At 40.8% G+C, this 19,269-nt stretch overlaps 1 protein-coding gene across 3 annotated transcripts in view; it reads left to right on the forward strand.

Moving 5' to 3' along the window:
- The window catches only part of reln (reelin), a 108,228-nt gene that overhangs the window by 49,921 nt on the left and 39,038 nt on the right, over positions 1 to 19,269 (forward strand). For all 3 annotated transcript variants that reach the window (XM_026245757.1, XM_026245758.1, XM_026245760.1), the window contains exons 6-27: positions 1,494 to 1,572; positions 1,718 to 1,814; positions 2,113 to 2,164; positions 2,635 to 2,731; positions 2,911 to 3,151; positions 8,298 to 8,443; positions 8,649 to 8,800; positions 9,016 to 9,131; positions 9,295 to 9,503; positions 9,943 to 10,071; positions 10,168 to 10,277; positions 10,456 to 10,522; positions 10,607 to 10,840; positions 11,232 to 11,393; positions 11,539 to 11,775; positions 12,424 to 12,616; positions 12,937 to 13,049; positions 13,363 to 13,500; positions 15,498 to 15,684; positions 16,251 to 16,456; positions 16,997 to 17,168; positions 17,247 to 17,453. In XM_026245757.1, coding sequence (XP_026101542.1) covers positions 1,494 to 1,572; positions 1,718 to 1,814; positions 2,113 to 2,164; positions 2,635 to 2,731; positions 2,911 to 3,151; positions 8,298 to 8,443; positions 8,649 to 8,800; positions 9,016 to 9,131; positions 9,295 to 9,503; positions 9,943 to 10,071; positions 10,168 to 10,277; positions 10,456 to 10,522; positions 10,607 to 10,840; positions 11,232 to 11,393; positions 11,539 to 11,775; positions 12,424 to 12,616; positions 12,937 to 13,049; positions 13,363 to 13,500; positions 15,498 to 15,684; positions 16,251 to 16,456; positions 16,997 to 17,168; positions 17,247 to 17,453 — 3,344 coding nt within the window. The remainder of the gene's footprint in view (positions 1 to 1,493; positions 1,573 to 1,717; positions 1,815 to 2,112; positions 2,165 to 2,634; positions 2,732 to 2,910; positions 3,152 to 8,297; positions 8,444 to 8,648; positions 8,801 to 9,015; positions 9,132 to 9,294; positions 9,504 to 9,942; positions 10,072 to 10,167; positions 10,278 to 10,455; positions 10,523 to 10,606; positions 10,841 to 11,231; positions 11,394 to 11,538; positions 11,776 to 12,423; positions 12,617 to 12,936; positions 13,050 to 13,362; positions 13,501 to 15,497; positions 15,685 to 16,250; positions 16,457 to 16,996; positions 17,169 to 17,246; positions 17,454 to 19,269) is intronic.

Here is a 19,269-nt window from a genome sequence, read left to right on the forward strand (position 1 = left end):
AGAGAAACAGACTAATATTAGCGTAGATGCCATTCTTCTAATGATGTAGAAAGTACGGTGTTATGTGAAGTGTTTCCGGTTCCGGTTCACCTAATTAATGCAGCCTAAAAATCCTTTAACGGATTTGGATATTAAAAGCATATTAGTATGTTATGTGTATGCCAGGTTAAAGAGATGGGTCTTTAATCTAGATTTAAACTGCAAGAGTGTGTCTGCCTCCCGAACAATGTTAGGTAGGTTATTCCAGAGTTTAGGAGCCAAATAGGAAAAGGATCTGCCGCCCGCAGTTGATTTTGATATTCTAGGTATTATCAAAATGCCTGAGTTTTGAGAATGTAGCGGACGTAGAGGAGTATATTGTAAAAGGGGCTCATTCAAATACTGAGGTGTTAAACCATTCAGGGCTTTATAAGTAATAAGCAATATTTTAAAATCTATACGATGTTTGATAGGGAGCCAGTGCAGTGTGGACAGGACCGGGCTAATATGGTCATACTTCCTGGTTCTAGTAAGAACACTTGCTGCTGCATTTTGACTAGCTGTAGTTTGTTTACCAAGCGTGCAGAACAACCACCCAATAAAGCTTTACAATAATCTAACCTTGAAGTCATAAATGCATGGATTAACATTTCTGCATTTGACAATTGAGAGCATAGGCCATAATTTAGATATATTTTTGAGATGGAAAAATTCAGTTTTACAAATGCTAGAAACGTGGATTTCTAAGGAAAGATTGCGATCAAGTAGCACACCTAGGTTCCTAACTGATGACGAAGAATTGACAGAGCAGCCATTAGGGGTTAGACAGTGTTCTAGGTTATTACAAGCAGAGTTTTTAAGTCCTATAATTAACACCTCTGTGTTTTCAGAATTTAACAGTAAGAAATTACTTGTCATTTAGTTTTTTATATCGACTATGCATTCCATTAGTTTTTCAAATTTGTGTGTTTCACCGGGCTGCGAGGAAATATAGAGCTGCGTATCATCAGCATAACAGTGAAAGCTAACACCATGTTTCCTGATGATATCTCCCAAGGGTAACATATAAAGCGTGAAGAGTAGCGGCCCTAGTACTGAGCCTTGAGGTACTCCATACTGCACCTATTATCGATATGATACATCTTCATTCACTGCTACGAACTGATGGCGGTCATATAAGTACGATTTAAACCATGCTAATGCACTTCCACTGATGCCAACAAAGTGTTCAAGTCTATGCAAAAGAATGTTGTGGTCAATTGATTTTAAATCCTTGTGTTACATGATTTTGAGATGGTATGATTACTGAAATGACAACTTAAGTATTTGATGAAGTGGCCCAATCGTTTTCCTTTGAGAGAAAGAACATGGCAGCTAAAGTAACTGCTTAACTCGTTAGACCCGTACACTGAAAACCCTAATAGCAGACACACCTGTGCTGACGTTACGCCTCACTGCTCCTCACTGTGCTCCTGTCTCTGTGTCTGTCCTCTCTCTCTGTCTCTGATGTGAAGCCGTGGTTCATGGTGATCATGCTGTTCTCCGGGATGATTTTGAACATAACACACAAGAAGAGCTTAATTTCAATATCTGGTGAGTGACACTTGTCTTTCTTTGAGCTGTTTGCTTGGGAGTTAAGCTGCTACTATTTTTTTTTTTTTTTTTTGCAATATTTTGTATTGATACCATATAGAAAGCCAGAAGATGTGATTGTTGTCCGTGGCTGGTTCTCTCACAGGTCAGACTGCAGTAACTGTGAGGTTGGAGAGCAGTGTGGTGCACTGATGCATGGAAAAGCAGTGACGTTTTGTGAGCCCTTTGGACAGAGAGATCTGGTAATTTTCTTTTACAAAACAGATGTAATCAAGTAAAAACGTTTTGCGCTGTCGGTCTGGTTGTTGACAAAATAAAGTGTTACCCAAGAAAGTAATCCTACACACTAATTATAGACTCATCTAAACCAGGTTTGTATCTGATGCTGCTAGTTCATGTTTGAGATGTGACACAGCAGACATGATGATGGTGCACTGGCAGTGAGGACGCTGTGTAGCTTTGCAGTGCTGTGTCTCGTCTGCTGTGTGAATGAAGTGGATCAGTGAAAAGTGAAGCTCATGGTTTTATTGTCTCTTTCAGACTACAGTGGCTCTGAACACGAGCACAGCATCAGTCCTGCAGTTTGCCTTTGGTGAGTGTCACCGTCCTCCTGCGGTTACTGTAGCTCACCATTCTTCAGCTCCTGCAGCCACAGATGATTGGTTTACAGCTGAAGACAAATATCTAAACATTCACAAATCAAGACACATTTATTTGAGATACAAAATGACTTGGGATTTTTTTTTAAATGTACCAAAATTAAGTGTTTATTTATTAAAGAAGAAAAAAAAATATCTGCCAATAGGGTAAGAAAAATAATATTTTTTTCCCCTTTTAATTAAGTTTATAATGAAATGTCTGACCCCATACCTATTTATTTATTTGCTTACTTTTAGTATATTTTTTAGAAAACAAGCCTAATTTTTCATCTCACATCTACTGTGTGTGTGAACTTTTGTTGGGTTAAAATGCAGAGCACAAATTCTGAGTATGGGTCACCGTGCTTGGCTGTGTCACTTCACTTACGTAAAGTCTGTTCTTGTGTGTGCATTTGTTGTTCAGGATCTGGTTCTTGTCGGTTCAGTTACTCAGACCCCAGTATCATCATCTCCTGCGGTCTGAACTCATCTGATGACTGGATCACCTTGGAAAAGATCAGGTTTTACTTTATTTTAGGAAATGACTCCCACACACTCACAGTATTACTGTTACCATTATGTAAAAACTTCATGAGCAGTGCATGGATTTTGTACTATAAAAACTCTTATGTCTGACTGAGCTTGAGCACTTGGATGTTCAGTTCTCCAGTGTTTTTATCTTAAGTATTTGGTCTCGCAGGGCTCCCACTAACAGCAGCACGGTGGTTCATCTCCTGCCATTGCCTCAGGGCTGTAGAGGAGAGGCCATTCATCTGCGCTGGAGTCAGGAGCCGCCCGTGGGTCCCGATGGTTATGAGTCCTGCTGGGGCCTGGATAACATACTGGTGCTAAACACGGCCAACCGGCCCCCGCTGCTGGAGGACAGCCTGGACCCTCTGGACACGGCCAACTGGCTCTTCTTCCCCGGAGCCACAGTAAAGGTACACGACCAGACTAAAACCCATCCCATGTGAAGAAGATCAAAACGAGTGCTTATTATGAAAATAATGTACTTTTTAATAATATACTTTTAGTGTGAACTTAATGTAATGTTTTCAGACACTTAATTGCATCTAAACCAAAATATATTATAGTTTTAATTTATATTAAATGCAATTATCTGATTTTTAGTCTTTTGACCCACTTAAGTAGGACATTTCATAATTACTTCTATTGTCTATGAAATATAGACAATAGAAGAGTCTATATAATAATGACCATAATGAGAAGTATTACTGCCTAGAGAAGACCCCCCCACCCCCTCCCCCCCCAAAAAAACCAACCTTGTTCCATTCCTGCAAAAGAGAAAAGACAAAGTTATTGAGATATTCTTCATATAGTCTACTGGCTAGCAAAGGGGTATTCTCCCCTCTAATGAGGCAGATAATAGCAGGCCTCTCTTTAATTAAAGTAGTGAGTAATAGCAGCGAAGGGTATTCTCTCCAGCGGGAGAACCGCAGGAACAAGCAGCATGTCCCTGAGCTTGGTATGAGTGGTAGGATATAGCGTGAAGACCCCCCAAAATGGTCCTTGTTCCATTCTTGCAAAAGAGAAAGATAATGTTATTGAGATGTCCTTGATGCAGCCTATGGCTAGGAGAGGGGTATTCTCCCCTCTAAACGCGAGGGAGACAATAGCTGCCCCCTTTAGTTGTAGCAGCAAGAGTTACATTATTTTTCAATCTCATTCTCATTTTCCTTCTCTTTCATTTTCTCCTTCTCCACCTCCAAATCTATCTTCTACATCTTCTCCATTTCCTTCTTTTTATTCTCCTCCTCCTCCTTCTCCTCATTATCCTTCTTCTCCTTGTGGTCGGTGTCATATTATTTATTTTTTCATTTTTATTTTTTAAATATCCTCTTAGTTATCACCAACACTTCTACAGTATATTTAGCTGTAGATCATGCTGTAGACCATTACTCTGCCTCAGAAGCCTGTCCAAAATCAGTTCATGAGGTTGAAAACAGACATGTCAGCTGGACACTCTGCTCCTCATGCGGTGCTTGCATACTTATCACAGATGAAGTAAATAAAATGCCGGCTGATCTCAAAACACTCTTGTGGTATTTTGATGCCACGAGAGACAGTCATGTGGCGTCGGCGCAGTCTCAAGTCGGACAAAATTTCTAACAGGTATGCACTACTTCAAGTCAGATTGCGATCGGTTTGCACAGTGCTGTGTGAAGTCGAATGCACCTAATTCTTGATACTCAGGAAGTCAGCTGCCTAAAGAGGCCCTGTCCCAAACGGCGCACTTCATGTGGACTTTCTGTCTCATGGACTTAAATTGCACATGCTCGCAGAGTCTACGAGTCCGTAGGCCGTCCCATTTAGCATCTTAAGGCTCTGAAGTGTGCTCAGCAGGGCCCCCTTTGTACCCTTAAAGCGGTCTTCCACGAATCCCCACATAGATGCAGGCTCTACACACTTTAAATATCCAGGAATCCTTGCAAAATGCCAATCAGACAACGGATGGGAGGAGATTTCGCTCAAGAGCAATTGATGACATAGCTGAGAAGAATATATTTAAGTGTAGGTATCATTACAGTTTTTATGACCTAGGTGTACATTTCACCAGTTGTTACCTGCAGTTTATACAAAACATTATTGTCATCGACCAGTGGTTGATATCTCAAACAAAATAATAGTGCGTTGAATAATACGATTGCATTATGATTCATTAAATAAATAGCCAAGGGCCCTATAGGTCTGCACCAGGGGCGATTCTAGGGTCAGAGCTTTAGGGGTGCTGAGCACCCAATGAGCCCCAATGCTACCACCCACCCTATTTTTTACACAAAAACAAACAATATGTCAACTGTTCTGTCTTTCCATCCCTGGCCTCATCAGCCATAATGGCATACATATTTGCTCCCTTTATCTCAGTCTTGGTGGTCTGTGTGTTGCACTCCCTCTGTCTCTTCATTTCTTTCACTAGTCAATTCCCCTTTCATCCCTTATGGACTCTCCCTGTTGTTTTTCTCCTCCTTTATTATGAAAAAATGTGGTGTAAAATAATGTTACAAAAAAAAAAAAAAGTAATATAGCCTACTTAATGCCAATAAGTTTGTATAGGAGTATGAGTAGTTAATGTTTTGCTTGCCACTATTCACTATATGTCAATTTATTGTTGTTGTTTCCTCACCTGGTTCTTCCTGCATGCTCTCCCTTTCCCTTTCTCTTTCGCCATCTCCCTCTCTTTCCCTTGGCACTGACAATCATACACAAATATATTGTAGGCAGGAGAGTTGAGGTCAGTTTGTCATGTCACAAAAATGAGACCATGAGACCATTTGCAGATTTTAATGACATGATCAAAAGGCACACAGAGGCGTGTCATTTTAAATGTCTTTATTATTATTATTATTGGGCTTAACTTTTTTAAATTACAAATTCCTTTCACAAGAGAAGCTTGTGAGTTTGAAAATAATAATAATAATAATAAAAGCAGGGGACCATTGCCTAGATAAGTAATTTGATACAAAAACAGCTGGTTTGCATTATCTGTTACTTTAGGTTAACACTTTTCAGAAGGAAAAAAAAAACAAACAGAGGTCATTATGGACTGTCCCTAGTCTCTCACCTGAATCTGTCTTTTTTCTTTTAAAGAATTTTCGTATGTCCATTGCTCACTGCCAGGCCACACACACACACACACACACACACACACACACAGAGAGAGAGTAATGCTAGGAGTTCAGGAGTTAAGCCTGGTTCAGGTTAAATCCTGTGTGTGGTTAATGAATAAATACAGCAAAAAAAAAACATGAAACTTTATTTTATTGTCTAGTTTGATAGTCAACCACAACTGAAAAATAACAGATATAAATCTAGGAATTGATAACAATTCATTAAAAAAAGCCACAGTGAGTGTTTTCAGTGATACGTCGTTTGTTTTCACTCCAAACGCCAGGGCTTCATGTTTCCATGACGACTGACCAGAAAAGACGCACGTGACGTCATGTTTACATGATTCCCGATTGTTCAAATGAGTAACAAATTAAAGATAAACTTTAACTACAGAGACACACGTACGCACTGCACAGGTACGCAGTTTATTTGTCGCGCTTCTGTTTTTGTTTCACGCTCTAGCAGTTAATAAACAGAACTACATGCGTCTTGCGGAAGAACATTGTAACCGGCGTTACTTCTCTCGGTTTATGACTATGGACGAGTCACCCAGGTCCTGTGCTACTCCACAGCGGCGGCGACCCGCCGGACTAAAATAGTCCGAAAATAAACACTTATTATAGGTGTACCACCATGGTTATTCAGGATATTGACTCCAGTACTCAACGATATGGTTTCGGAATCGGAACAACTCTAGGTAAAAGGAAAGAACTGTTAGACACAGCTTTGGAGCAACTTAGTTGCATCACAAACGATCACAACACTACATCTCACTCTGCGTGTGTTTCGCGCTGGATGACGGTCGTGCTGAGCGGTGCAGATACAGAGGAGAAGTAGAAGAAGAGAAGAGGATGACACAATTTGCTATGCTGGGATGTTTTCATTTCCCTCCTTAACACATGCATTTTAAACCACAAACTACGAAGTATGTTTTGGACATTATTTATCCGTGTAAAAGACGAACAAAAAAATTAGAATAACAACATTACTCACTCCAAGTTTTAGGGGTGCTGACCTCGTTTTTAGGGGTGCTGAAGCACCCCTAAAAAGGGGCTAGCCTCGCCCATGGTCTGCACTACATGACGTCACCAAAGGACTTTGAGAAATCCACAAGTCTGGAGTGTGCCATGAGGGACAGGGCCAGAATTGGATGCAGCCAGTACTTCTCAATAGTGATTCCCGATGGTTTTAGAGGATGGTTAGTCCTCGTCGCCCCCTGTTGTTCAGAGAATGGTACACCACGGTTCTTAAGCCTTAAGTAAAATCCAAGCACTTCCAAGGACATTTCAATCTCCAGCAATTTATGACTGGGTAAATTACCTTTTTACAAACATAATCTTACCTTAGTTAAGCACACACACGGATACCCCACTGGCGTCCCCTACTTGTAAATCGTTTTTGAAGACACATTAACAATTTGCATTGTTATAAACAAAATTCATCAAATTGCCAGCAGACAATGCATTTGGACCGGTACAATGGTTTGTATGAACGTCCTTACATTTATTTGAATGTCCACAATTAATGTCGATTATCTTTTCTTTCTTTTTTTTGTGGGGGGAACATATTCATACACCCTTCAATTTTAGTAGCATGAACAAGATGGTTAATCCATTCGGGATTTAACGTACAGAACCGAGCAACAAACATTCCTGATTAATGACTGATGATTCCACTACATCTCGCGGACTACACCACAAATAAATTCTTGTTTTCGTCGTTTCCACTGTTTATGATGACGATGTTCAAGAGAGTCCAGTCCAGTGAACGCATGATCTGAACACAACTGTAGCGTTCAACACCATGTGTGATTAATTATAATGCCAATGATACCTACCCTGATGCTGGGGAACCTTGCATAAGATTGAATGCATTGCGGTCTTAGGATGTAGTTTAACTGAGCAGGGAAATTTTATTTACCTTATATGCTCAAAGCGTACACTCTCCTGTGGAAAACAAACAAAGCAGTTTTTTATTTTTTATTTCTGTCTCTTCTATCGGAGGGCTGGCATTAATTAGAGCACTCTACGGCCACAGGCGCACACTCGAGCGGAGCTGCTTATTTAATGAACCCATGGTTAACCATTCAGTAAAGAAGCAAACATTAACCCAATGCAAACATTTTCAAGCATTTATCTAAATCCGTTCTATTCAAACACGAGTGACGTGTTTAAAGCGTTAGTTCATCGAAAAATATTAATTATGTCATTAATAACTCACACTCATGTCGTTCCAAACCCGTGAGACCTCCATTTATCTCCAGAACACAGTTTAAGATATTTTAGATTTAGTCCGAGAGCTCTCAGTCCCTCCACTGAAATGGTACGGTGTGTACGGTATTCGGTCCATGTCCAGATTTATATGTTATGTGATTAATAAAACTACCCAGAAATAGTACCTTTTTTTAATTACACTATACTGTAGCACTGTAATGCTTCCTCTTCATTCATTGGACAGCATGCTTGTCAGTCAGAGGGAAACTCCTTGTACTTTCATGGTGGAGAGGGATTTGAGCACAGCTTCGCCTCCACACGAGACGTGGACCTGCACCGTGAAGAGGGGCGCAGCTACTGGGAGGAAGACTTTGAGAGTCCACTGAGTGGGTGCGTGTTACTACTGCATCAGATACCACTGGAATTCATGCTAATGGAGTTCTTTTATGAAATAGTATTTTAATAATAGTTCACTAACTAAATAAATATGGTGATACATTTCACTGTAGGTGAAAGGTGTTGTCATTTCAGTTTTGAGATACTGGAGCTCTCTTGATAAATTAAATCTCCAAAAGCAAACATGTGTGACCTGTAGATGGGAGGTTGATGGAGCGGTGAATGGCATTCAGTGTGGAGAGGTAGAGTCTGGATCTGCCCTCGTCTTTCTCAAAGATGGACAGAGGAAGGTGTGCACACCGTACATCAACACCACCGCCTACGGAAACCTGCGCTTCCACTTCACCATGGGTATGACTTATAGTTTTATATGCACATTAGACATTACATTGAAGTTAACATGTGTTCAGTGTCTGATCTGTGCATGTGTTAGGTGTCTTATCTTTGTGTGTTCAGTGTCTGATCTCTCTGTACTCACAGTCTGAGCTCTGTGTTTAATGCCTGATCTCTGTCCAGTGTCTGATCTTTTTCATGAGTTCAGTGTCTGATCTCTGTGTTCAATGCAGGGGGTGGAGACTGCGATCCTGGAGAATCCAACAAGAATAATGTGGTCCTGATTGGTCGTTCGGAGGGCAGGAAAGGTCATGTGCTTCTGGACATACTTCCATACTCAGCCTACAGGGTAGAAACCTTATAAAGTCTATAATCAGATTTAGGTTGCATAACCATTTACAGGAACTGACATGTTCTGTTCAGAAACTATCATTCAACTCAACTATTTCCTCATTTACTGTGTCATGTTCCCATCTGTATACACTTTGACATCTCTTGGTTTTCTTTTCCAGACTCCTTCAGTTGTCTCGGTTGGTTTGAGCACAGAACTTCAGACTCCAGCCACTCAGTTTTGTCTAGAACAGAAGTTTCATGGGGGAGCGAACCGTCACGTTTGGGCAGTGGACTTCCTGCAGCTGCTGCCGGTACTTCCCGGAGCAAACACTCACCTGGTGCAGTTCTCAATCAACCTCGGGTGTGGAGCCTATCAGCCGGCCAACAGGTGATCAGATCAGAAAACAGTGATAACCTAAAAATCATTACTTACTCACCCTCATGTTGCTCAAACCTTTATGACTTCTTCTTCTTTGGCTTATAAAATAAGATGTTTTGAAGAACACTGGAGTCCAACAACACTGGACAAAACACCACTGACATATTTTTCAAAACATCATCTTTTGAGTGTGAAATTGACATTTGATAAATTCAGTGAATAGAATTTAATAGAATATAATAGAATATACTTTTAAACAGCAGGAATGGTGGAAGTTGTAGTTTGTGCATCTTTGGGTTGTATGCAGTGGTGATAGTAATAATAGTTCAGAGACAATATTCAGAACAGATGCAGAAGACAAGATTCAGTACATGTACTGTTTGAAACAAAGTGAAAATAAAGATTGTTGTCTCCTCTTCTTCTGTTCCTGCATATGTGAATCTCACAGTGTGAACCTGGAGTTCTCAACCAATCACGGGCGCTCCTGGTCTCTCCTGCACACCGAGTGTCTTCCTGAACTGTGTGCCGGATCACATCTGCCTCACAGCAGCATCTACTCCTCAGAGAACTACAGCGGGTCAGTCTCTGCATCTGTCGGATGCTTTCGTAAATGTGGCATGTGTCTGTGTTGTGTGTTGTGTTTACAGATCCGTTGATTCTCTTGTTCCCGCAGTTGGACAAGGATCACGATTCCTCTGCCCAACGCCGCGCTCACAGACAGCACTCGCTTCCGCTGGAGACAGACTGCAGGGGGAAGCAGCATCATGTGGGCGATTGACAACGGTAAGAGCCATTCATTCAACATACAGCTCATATTTACTGATAGAAGTTGACACATTATAGTCAAACCCATGGAGCATGATCAGTAGTTTAGACAGTGATTTTGACACTTAGACACTAAACTAAGCCAATAAATCATGATCACTGATGATGATGATAACGTTGTTGTTGTGTGTTCCAGTATATATCGGGCCATCCTGTTTGCGTTTCTGCTCTGGTAGAGGACACTGTTCACGCACGGGCTGCAAGTATGAGCGTCAAACACTCTTTCAGTGTGAAAACAGCAGCGTCTTCCTATATATGGAAAATGTGTTTTATTCATATTTCTTTAGGTGTGACCATGGTTTCAGTGGTCCTGCATGTGAACTGGCATCTCAGACCTTCCCTGCGTTTCTGTCCGAGAGTTTCTCCAGCGTGAGGCTGTCGTCCTATCACAGCTTCTCCTCACTTCGGGGGGCAGAGGTCAGCTTCGCCTGTGGGGTTTTGGCCAGTGGAAAAGCCCTGGTCTTCAACAGGGACAGTAGAAGACACATTGTTACGACCCCCCTGGACAGTTCACAGGCCAGGTATGCACACACACACACACACACACATGTTGTTTTTATGTTTTATGGGACTCTCTATACACAAAACTACAGGCGTTATTACATTCTTAATAAAACAGTGTTTGGTATGCTTTTAGAGCTGTTTTAATTTTGAGGACTTAAAAATCACATAAACACGCACACATATCCATGCCATTGATTTGGATGACTGAATGACTCAGACATTTGCACTTTAGTGGGGTCTGTGGTTTTTAGAAGATTGTAACGGTTTCATTTTTATCACTTTTGTTTATCACTTCAGTCAGAAGGACACTGTTGTTCATATTGGTGTCATCTTGATCCCTTTGATAGCACTACTTCAAATCGAGCCACAGGTGTTTCACATTCGGTCTTGTTTCTTTCTCTCCTGCAGGTATCTTCAGTTCACGCTGAGGCTGGGCAGTCGCAGCACGTCGAGCTCCTGTCCCGCTCCAGACCAGCCGGGTGAAGGAGTGCTGCTGCATTACTCCTCAGATAACGGCATCACCTGGACGCTGCTGCAGCATTACGCTTATCAGGGCTTCCATGAACCCAGGTAAACCTTCCTGAACTTTACTGCAGTCATGTGGTGTGGCATGGCATATCGGACTTCTGCAGTGTGTCAAGCACATCGGTTAATATATGCTGTGTGATCAGCTCATTTACTAGTGCAACAGTTAGATTGGATTGACTCTTTCTAGGATTGTTTCTGTGGAGCTTCCTCCTGGGGCCCGTAAGTTTGGGGTCCAGTTCCGCTGGTGGCAGCCGTACCACTCGGGCCGCGGGCTGGACGTCTGGGCTCTGGATGAGATCAGCATGACCTCTGTCCTCTTCAACATCATCAGCCTGGACTTCAGTAATGTGTTAGACGTGACTCAGAGCCTGGGCTTCTATCTGGGGAACGTGCAGCCGTACTGCCAACACGACTGGACCCTCAGGTACCTGCCTCATGTTCACCACAGTACCATTCATTATCAGTTTAGACGTCAATCTAAGAGATTAAGTCATCTTTACTTAAATCGCAATACACAGACAGAAGTACTGTATCATGATGTCTATCCTTACAGTGGTTGAAAGTGACCAGTGACAAGTTTTTTTAAGCTTAAACAGGGAGCTGCTGGAAAGTCATTTCTCAATCCTTTATGTTTATGATGCTGTATGAAGTTATCCATATGAACATCAGGTAACAGACCTGAGCCGATTGATCAGATGAACATCATTGCATTTGTGCTTCACTCTTTTCATTATTTTTCTGGGATGTAAGGATTTGGATAACATCTAATCCATACTATACATTTATTATAATGAAACTAAATGTTAATATTCATGCGTTCAGACGCCTTTCTCACACGACACCAGCTCTCCAAGTACATAAACGCACAGAAGAGCTCTGTTTCAGACCCTTGAGTATGTCACCATTTTCCAGACCAGCAAAGAGACAGAAATTTTATTTTGTATTCAATGCAAAAGCAAGCAGAATATTTCTGCAATTAATAATGCATTGAAATCCAAACAGCATCAGTGTTTCCCTTCAGGCACCGTCTGAAATGAAAGTGTAAACCACAATGTTGCAAATATTTGCTCAGTTTTTCAGGCGATCACGACTCGGCCTCCAGTATCCGCTATGTGGAAACACAATCCATGCAGATCGGTGCATCCTACATGATCCAGTTCTCTCTGGTCATGGGCTGCGGACGCGAACCTTCTCCTCACATCGACACTCAGGTCCGGCTCGAGTTCTCCACCAATCACGGCTTGACTTGGCATCTCGTTAAAGAGGTGAGAAAACTAAAATATTCTCTAATGCTTCTTGTTTTCACCAAGAGAAACATACCTAAATAAATGAACTAAATGAAGTGTTACAATGTTTTTGCAGTATGATATAAAAACCGTGATAATGCTTGAGTACCACGGTATACATTCAAGAACTGACAGTATCACCCTCTGATTCTGTCACTGTGTCTTCACCCAGAAACACTTTTTGTAAGGATTATAGAAACAATATAAACCACGCCATGTAGAAAGTGCTGGTGTTGCTGTAATTGCTCTGGTCTGCACTGTGAGGTTAACTGCTGTTTCTGGTGGTTTGTGGGTAATAGGCCTGTTTCCCCGGCATGCCGAGCTGCTCTGAGTTCACTGCGTCCAGCGTCTACCATCCGTCTGAGTTCACAGACTGGAGACGCATCACACTTCCACTGCCGTACAAAACCTGGTGAGACTCAAACGCGGCAGCGGTACACCGACTGCACCCTTCTGTGAATATGTATGAATATGTATACATTAGCCTCTTATGATAACTAGAATAATACTTCCATGAAGAGACGTTTAAAGTATCATATTACAAACAATACATTTGTAATATGTAAACACCGAAGGCATTTTCCCATGACCTGTTTTGTTCATATTTGCAGCAGTATTTCTGATTGTAGGGTGAAAATGGTCATATTTTAGCATTGTTCATGCATCTTCATCGACTGCTATGTTTTCTTGTCTCACTCTAGTTTCATGCTGTTTTCTGGCTGTAGGTCGAGTGCGACACGCTTCCGATGGATCCAGAATTACTATCAGGAGCAGGACGAGTGGGCTCTAGATGATGTTTACATCGGGCAGCAGTGTCCACAGATGTGCCGTGGACACGGATGGTGTGACCATGGTCACTGCAGGTCAGTCACTTTCATTGGATCACAAAGTACTGAATACATTTCAAGTATTCTAGTTTAATTCTCCATGGAAAATATCTTTAAAAGGAGCTGTTTTAGCACTGGCAGGCTTTTCACTTGTTTTAATCATAAACAAATTTGAAAAATATTTAATGTGCAGTAAGACAATTAAAATGCAAGCATATTAATCAAATACAATCTATAAAAACAAATCTTAATGTCTCCTGTGGTTCTGAGTACATTATTTTTTGTTTGTTTGTTTGAGGGATTTTTTTTCTGGACAGAAATTCAAAACAGACATTTTTACTGTGTTTGGGTTTAAGGATGTTTTGTGATGTTTCATCATAATTTAATCCACCACAGCAGCATGAACATCTTTTACTCTCACACTCAGATCTGTGGGATTCACTTATTCTTTGTTTCATCATTTGTGACCAAACTCCAGTCCCTGACCCCGGGTTAACCCCCGAGTGTCCGGCTCACAGATCTCATCTGCAGCACACAGCCATGAATCTGACTGACTGCTTTTATTACTGCACATAAATGACATGAGCTGATGTGCCTTTAATGGTCTTTCATTTCAAACGATAAGTGAAAAACATGGCTGTGTGACACAAAAGATCTGTGAGGAATCCTTATAGCCTAAAAGTAAACATTATTGATGATTATTTTTTTAACTGTTGTAAATGCAATAAGGGATAAAATGACCTGAGCATTTTCTTTCTTTCTTTCTTTCTTTCTTTTTTTTTTTTTTTTTGCTTATCATATAACCTGTGATCAATTTTAAATTCATTTTACATTTTATCACATTTTTTAGATTTGAATATTTTTATTTTATTTTACATATGCATTAAAACTTTGTTTAGCATATATCATTATTTAGAACCTTTCAGAGAATCCCTTTAGTGATCAGATTAACATGAATATTTGTGAATATGTAGTGCTTTAGTCTGCTGCTGCTTTCTCAAAAATAATTTTACTGCTAAAAGACTTTTCAGTATTTTAACTTTGCTGCATGAAAGAACATTCTGATGTATTGAATAAATGAGAAAAAACCCTCACTCAAAGACAGACAAACAAAAAACGGCATAATCTTGTAAAACATTTAATTCCCATGGAATTTTTGACATGTTTCTTACCTTCGTCCACTGAAGTATTTCATTGGATATGGACACTCTATTTGGACTATATTTCTCTCACCTTGGACGATTGCTTACATTTCCTTTGAGAAACATTGTGATGGTTTAAAACAGGCAGCCTATGTCTGTGAATGTCTGTATATTTCCTCCCTGAATATCTCTCTTTCTTTAATTGTAGTATTTTATGTATTCATTTAATCTTCCTCTCTATAGTGTACAACTTACGTGGAGAAATTTTCATGTTAGGTCTGCCTGAGATGCCTTTCTTCTCTCTCTCTCTCTCTCTCTCTCTCTCTCTTTTATTTCTTGTTTGTTCTGTTGGAACGTTTATCATAAACCTCAATTAAAATAATAATAATAATAATAATAATAATAATAATAATAATTTCAGTGCTATTGGTTGATAAATATTGATGGAGCACAAATAGTTAGATATGCTAGATAAAATTAGCATGGTGCTAGTAAACAATGGAGCATTTATGTGTGGTTTTAGCTAATTAATATGGAATGATTCATTATTGTATGTGATGCCATATGTTTTTATATTCTTTGTTGAACTGATTCTTAAAGGGATCATTCACCAAAAATGTATGATTTTGCCAGAATTTTCTTGTTTCAAACTTGTACAACTATGATTGTTTTGACTGTCGTCTTGTGATCTAAAGTCCGTCACTCGGTGGATGATCAGTGTGTGCTGAGCGCGGTTTGAGACGCTGACGGTGGGCCCTTCATGGGCGGCTCAGGGTCAGATGAATGTGACGGCTCAAGGCGAGCGGGGATGATTTGTTGTGTCACTGCCTCTAGCGGCGGCTCGTGAATCAGTCGCTGGAGGTGAAAGGTCATGTGATTGCTCTGTTCCAGGTGTGATGAAGGCTTCACCGGCTCAGACTGCCAGCCGCTCAACACTCTGGCCTCCAGTGTGCTCTCAGACTTCGAGTCTCAGGAGACCCTGATGTCAGCGTGGCAGGAAGTGACCGGAGGTGAGATCGTGCCACCTGACCAGGGCTGTGGGGTGGTTTCCTCCGGGTCCTCTCTGTACTTCAGTAAGGTATGATAACAGCCATGATGCAGGCTAACAGCTGGACTCTTTCTGCTTGTTTCAAGGCTTTTGAATCTCCAGCGTCCCTTTCGTAAATGGTGTCTGTATTCTTATTTTTGCTAAACTTTATTTAGTTTTCTGATAAGGCATATACTTCAACAAATGTGAGGTACAGTACAAATAACAGTACAATACATTTAAATACGTAGACACAAGATAATGTAAAAGATGTCAAAGATACATATCACTAAATATATGAATCCCTATTATACAGTGCATAAGACCAGTTTAAAGTGATCATATTCCCTAATCTAATACAGATTTCCATATTTTTCTAAATAAATGTAACTTGTCAAAAGTCTGTATTCTTTTAAGCTTGTATTGATGTGAAACCATCAAAAGAAAGGAAAAAAAAAACTTTTAATTCAGATTTTTTTCTATAAGTGAAACAAAATCTAGTGTGAATCTGGAGTATAAACACATTTCATCCCTACACCAGATGACAGTTGTCTGTGATTGCTGGTATTATGACACAGAAGCTGCTGTCTAATAAAGTAACTCTCGTTGGTCATCAGGCCGGACTGCGGCAGCTGGTCAGCTGGGATCTGGACACGGAGTGGGCGGAGTTTGTGCAGTTCTACCTGCGGATGGGTGGAGACGGGGCGGAGTGTAACCAGGCCGACAGCAGAGAGGAGGGGCTTCTGCTGCAGTACAGCAATGATGGTGGAATCAGCTGGGGTCTGATCGCAGAGATGTACTTCACTGACTTCACCAAACCACGGTGAGAACACAGAGGAACCACTCAGTGTTTATTTAAGCTTTTTATTTTAAGAAGGAGGAATTCCAGGATAAAACTGCATGTAATACATCCAAACAATTCTTTCTCTCTTCATATTTTTCCCTGGAGTCGTTTGAAAGATAATGAGCAAGCATTGCATAACACCCAACCATACCTGTAGCTCTTCACTGCAACACAACTGGCAATAGAAAATGCCCATTTAAATGAAGGATCTGTTTACACAGAACCAGTTCTGGAGTTTAAAACAAGCGTACAATGCAGCAGAATGGAAATAGGAATGAACTCAGGGATCTTCAGATGCATTTTCAAAAGATGAGCTCTTTTTAAAGAGCAGCGCAGTAGAATGTAATAACACATTCTGTGTGACCTAGCCATAATAATGATTAAAACACTGCAACAAGTTATTTTATCTCACTAGCTGATATATATTTCTGTGAGTATCACATTCACTGTACTGTGTATTTAGCAGATTTTATATGAATGTATTGAGTGTTTGTGACTGGATGGTGTTGTTTGGCTCAGGTTTGTTCATTATGAACTCCCTCTGGCCTCTAAAACGCCCTGCACACGTTTCCGCTGGTGGCAGCCGCTGCACTCGGGCGAGGGCTACGATCAGTGGGCCATCGATGACGTGATCATCCTGTCTGAGCGAGAGAAGCATGTCATCCCCATGGCTGATCCTACACTGCCTCAGGTGAGACGGACACCAGGGGATTCTGCTGCAGCGCTCCTGAAGATACGACAGAGCTCTGATTCTCCTGTGCTTCTGCAGAACTTCTACGAGAAACCGGCTTTCGATCATCCGCTCAACCAGATGAGTGTGTGGCTGATGCTGGGAAATGAAGGAATGGACAAGGACCGTAACGGGAGTTTCTGTGCTCCCACTCCCTCTGCACTAGTGTTCGGCCGGTCGGATGGGGACCGGATGGCAGTGACTCGAGACCTGGCGCTCCGACCCGGATACACACTGCAGTTCAAGGTACTGGTGTAAGGCTGCGTGGAGGAATTCTTTTTCATACATATGACATACTTTGTAAAGCTCTCTATTGTTAAAGAAAAATACAATCACATTAATTATATAATAATCTTGCTAAGAGAAGCCTTCTGTTTTAGCACATGATCTTTTCTGGAAGCTGCAAAATAGCTAAAAGCAGACTCCCCTTGTTTTGTGTGAACCCTTGGTATTTCTAACTGACTTGATTCTAGTGATCTGAGTGCTCTGTTAGGTTTATATTTAGTGAACATATCTGAAATATATTTCGGTCCTAGGCAATTGAGTGACTTATATACGAGTAAAAGTACTTTAAAATCAATCCTAAATGTAACTGGAAGCCAGTGTAAGGACCTGAGGACTGGTGTGATATGCTCAGATCTTCTGGTTCTGGATGAGCTGCAGCTGTCTAATGCTCTTTTTGGGAAGGCCGGTGAGGAGCCCATTACAATAGTCCACCCTGCTGGTGATAAAGGCATGAACAAGTTTCTCCAAGTCTTGACTGGAAACAAAACATCTAATTCTTGCGATGTTTTTTAAATGATAGTATGCTGATTTAGTTACTGCTTTGACATGACTACTGAAACTAAGGTCTGTCTCCAGAATCACACCAAGACTTGATTTTTAGTTGTTTGACCCCTAGAGTCAAGGTATGCATTCACCTTGAGAACCTCATCTTTGTTTTCAAATGCAATGAATTCAGTTTTTTCCTTGTTCAACTGAAGAATGTTTTGGCATATCCAGCTGTTAATTTTATCTGTACATTGGCAGAGGGAGTCAATTTGGCTGTAGTCATTTGGAGATAAGGCTTATCTGGGTGTCATCAGCATAACTGTGATTAGGCAATTTGGTTCTTTCACATTATTTGACTCAGTGGAAGCATATACAGGCTAAACAAGAGCGGTGCAAGAATTGAGCCTTGTGGGACTCCGCATGTCATGGACGTCCACTTAGACTTATGCTCTCCTAGACTCACATAATAGCCTCTCCCTTCTAAGTGTGATCTGAACCGTTTGAGTACCATCCCAGAAAGCCCGACCCAGTTTTCCAGTCTCTAGTAGTATGTTATGATGGACAGTGTCAAACGAAGCACTGAGATCTAGTAGCATCAGCACTGATATTTTGCCAGAGTCTAAATTTTATCAACTATCATTTATTATCTTAATGAGCATTTTCTCTGTACTGTGATGAGGTCGGAAACCAGATCTGAGTTTAAGTATTTGTTCAGCTGATTAAAAAATACCTTTTTTTTTTATAATCTTGCCTATAAAAGGAAGATTTGATATAGGTCTATAATTGCTCAAAATGGTGTTATCAAGATTGCTCTTTTTCAGAAGGGGCTTAACAACTGCAGTTTTCAGGGAGTTTTGAAAAGTCCCAGAAATAAGTAAGGCGTCCACCACTTCTAAGAGATCTACACTGCACTGCATCTGATCTCTAAACAGTTAGGCACCCTTTTGAAAAAAAGATGTGAGAAGTGTGTTAAAATAGCAGGATGACGATTTTAGGTTGTGTACTACAGTATTTCACTATATGGAAGTTCTTCAATCATTTAATGCATTTAAACACTGCCCCTGAAGATCATGCTAATCTACATAGGTTTTTAAGAGCTACACCCATCTCTCAACATCCAATCAACAACCGTTGCACAGAACCAAGTTTCACCCTACACTCGGATGTACTGTATGTCACAATATGGAGAAAACAATCTGTTACTGCTTTATTTTCACTGCAGCTTAAATTTTCGGCGTTTCATACATCAGACGGATTTGAAGTGTGTTTGAAGCACTTCATACGCAGCATC

The sequence above is a fragment of the Carassius auratus genome, unplaced genomic scaffold (genome assembly GCF_003368295.1).
Source record: "Carassius auratus strain Wakin unplaced genomic scaffold, ASM336829v1 scaf_tig00010418, whole genome shotgun sequence".
NCBI lineage: Eukaryota > Metazoa > Chordata > Actinopteri > Cypriniformes > Cyprinidae > Carassius > Carassius auratus.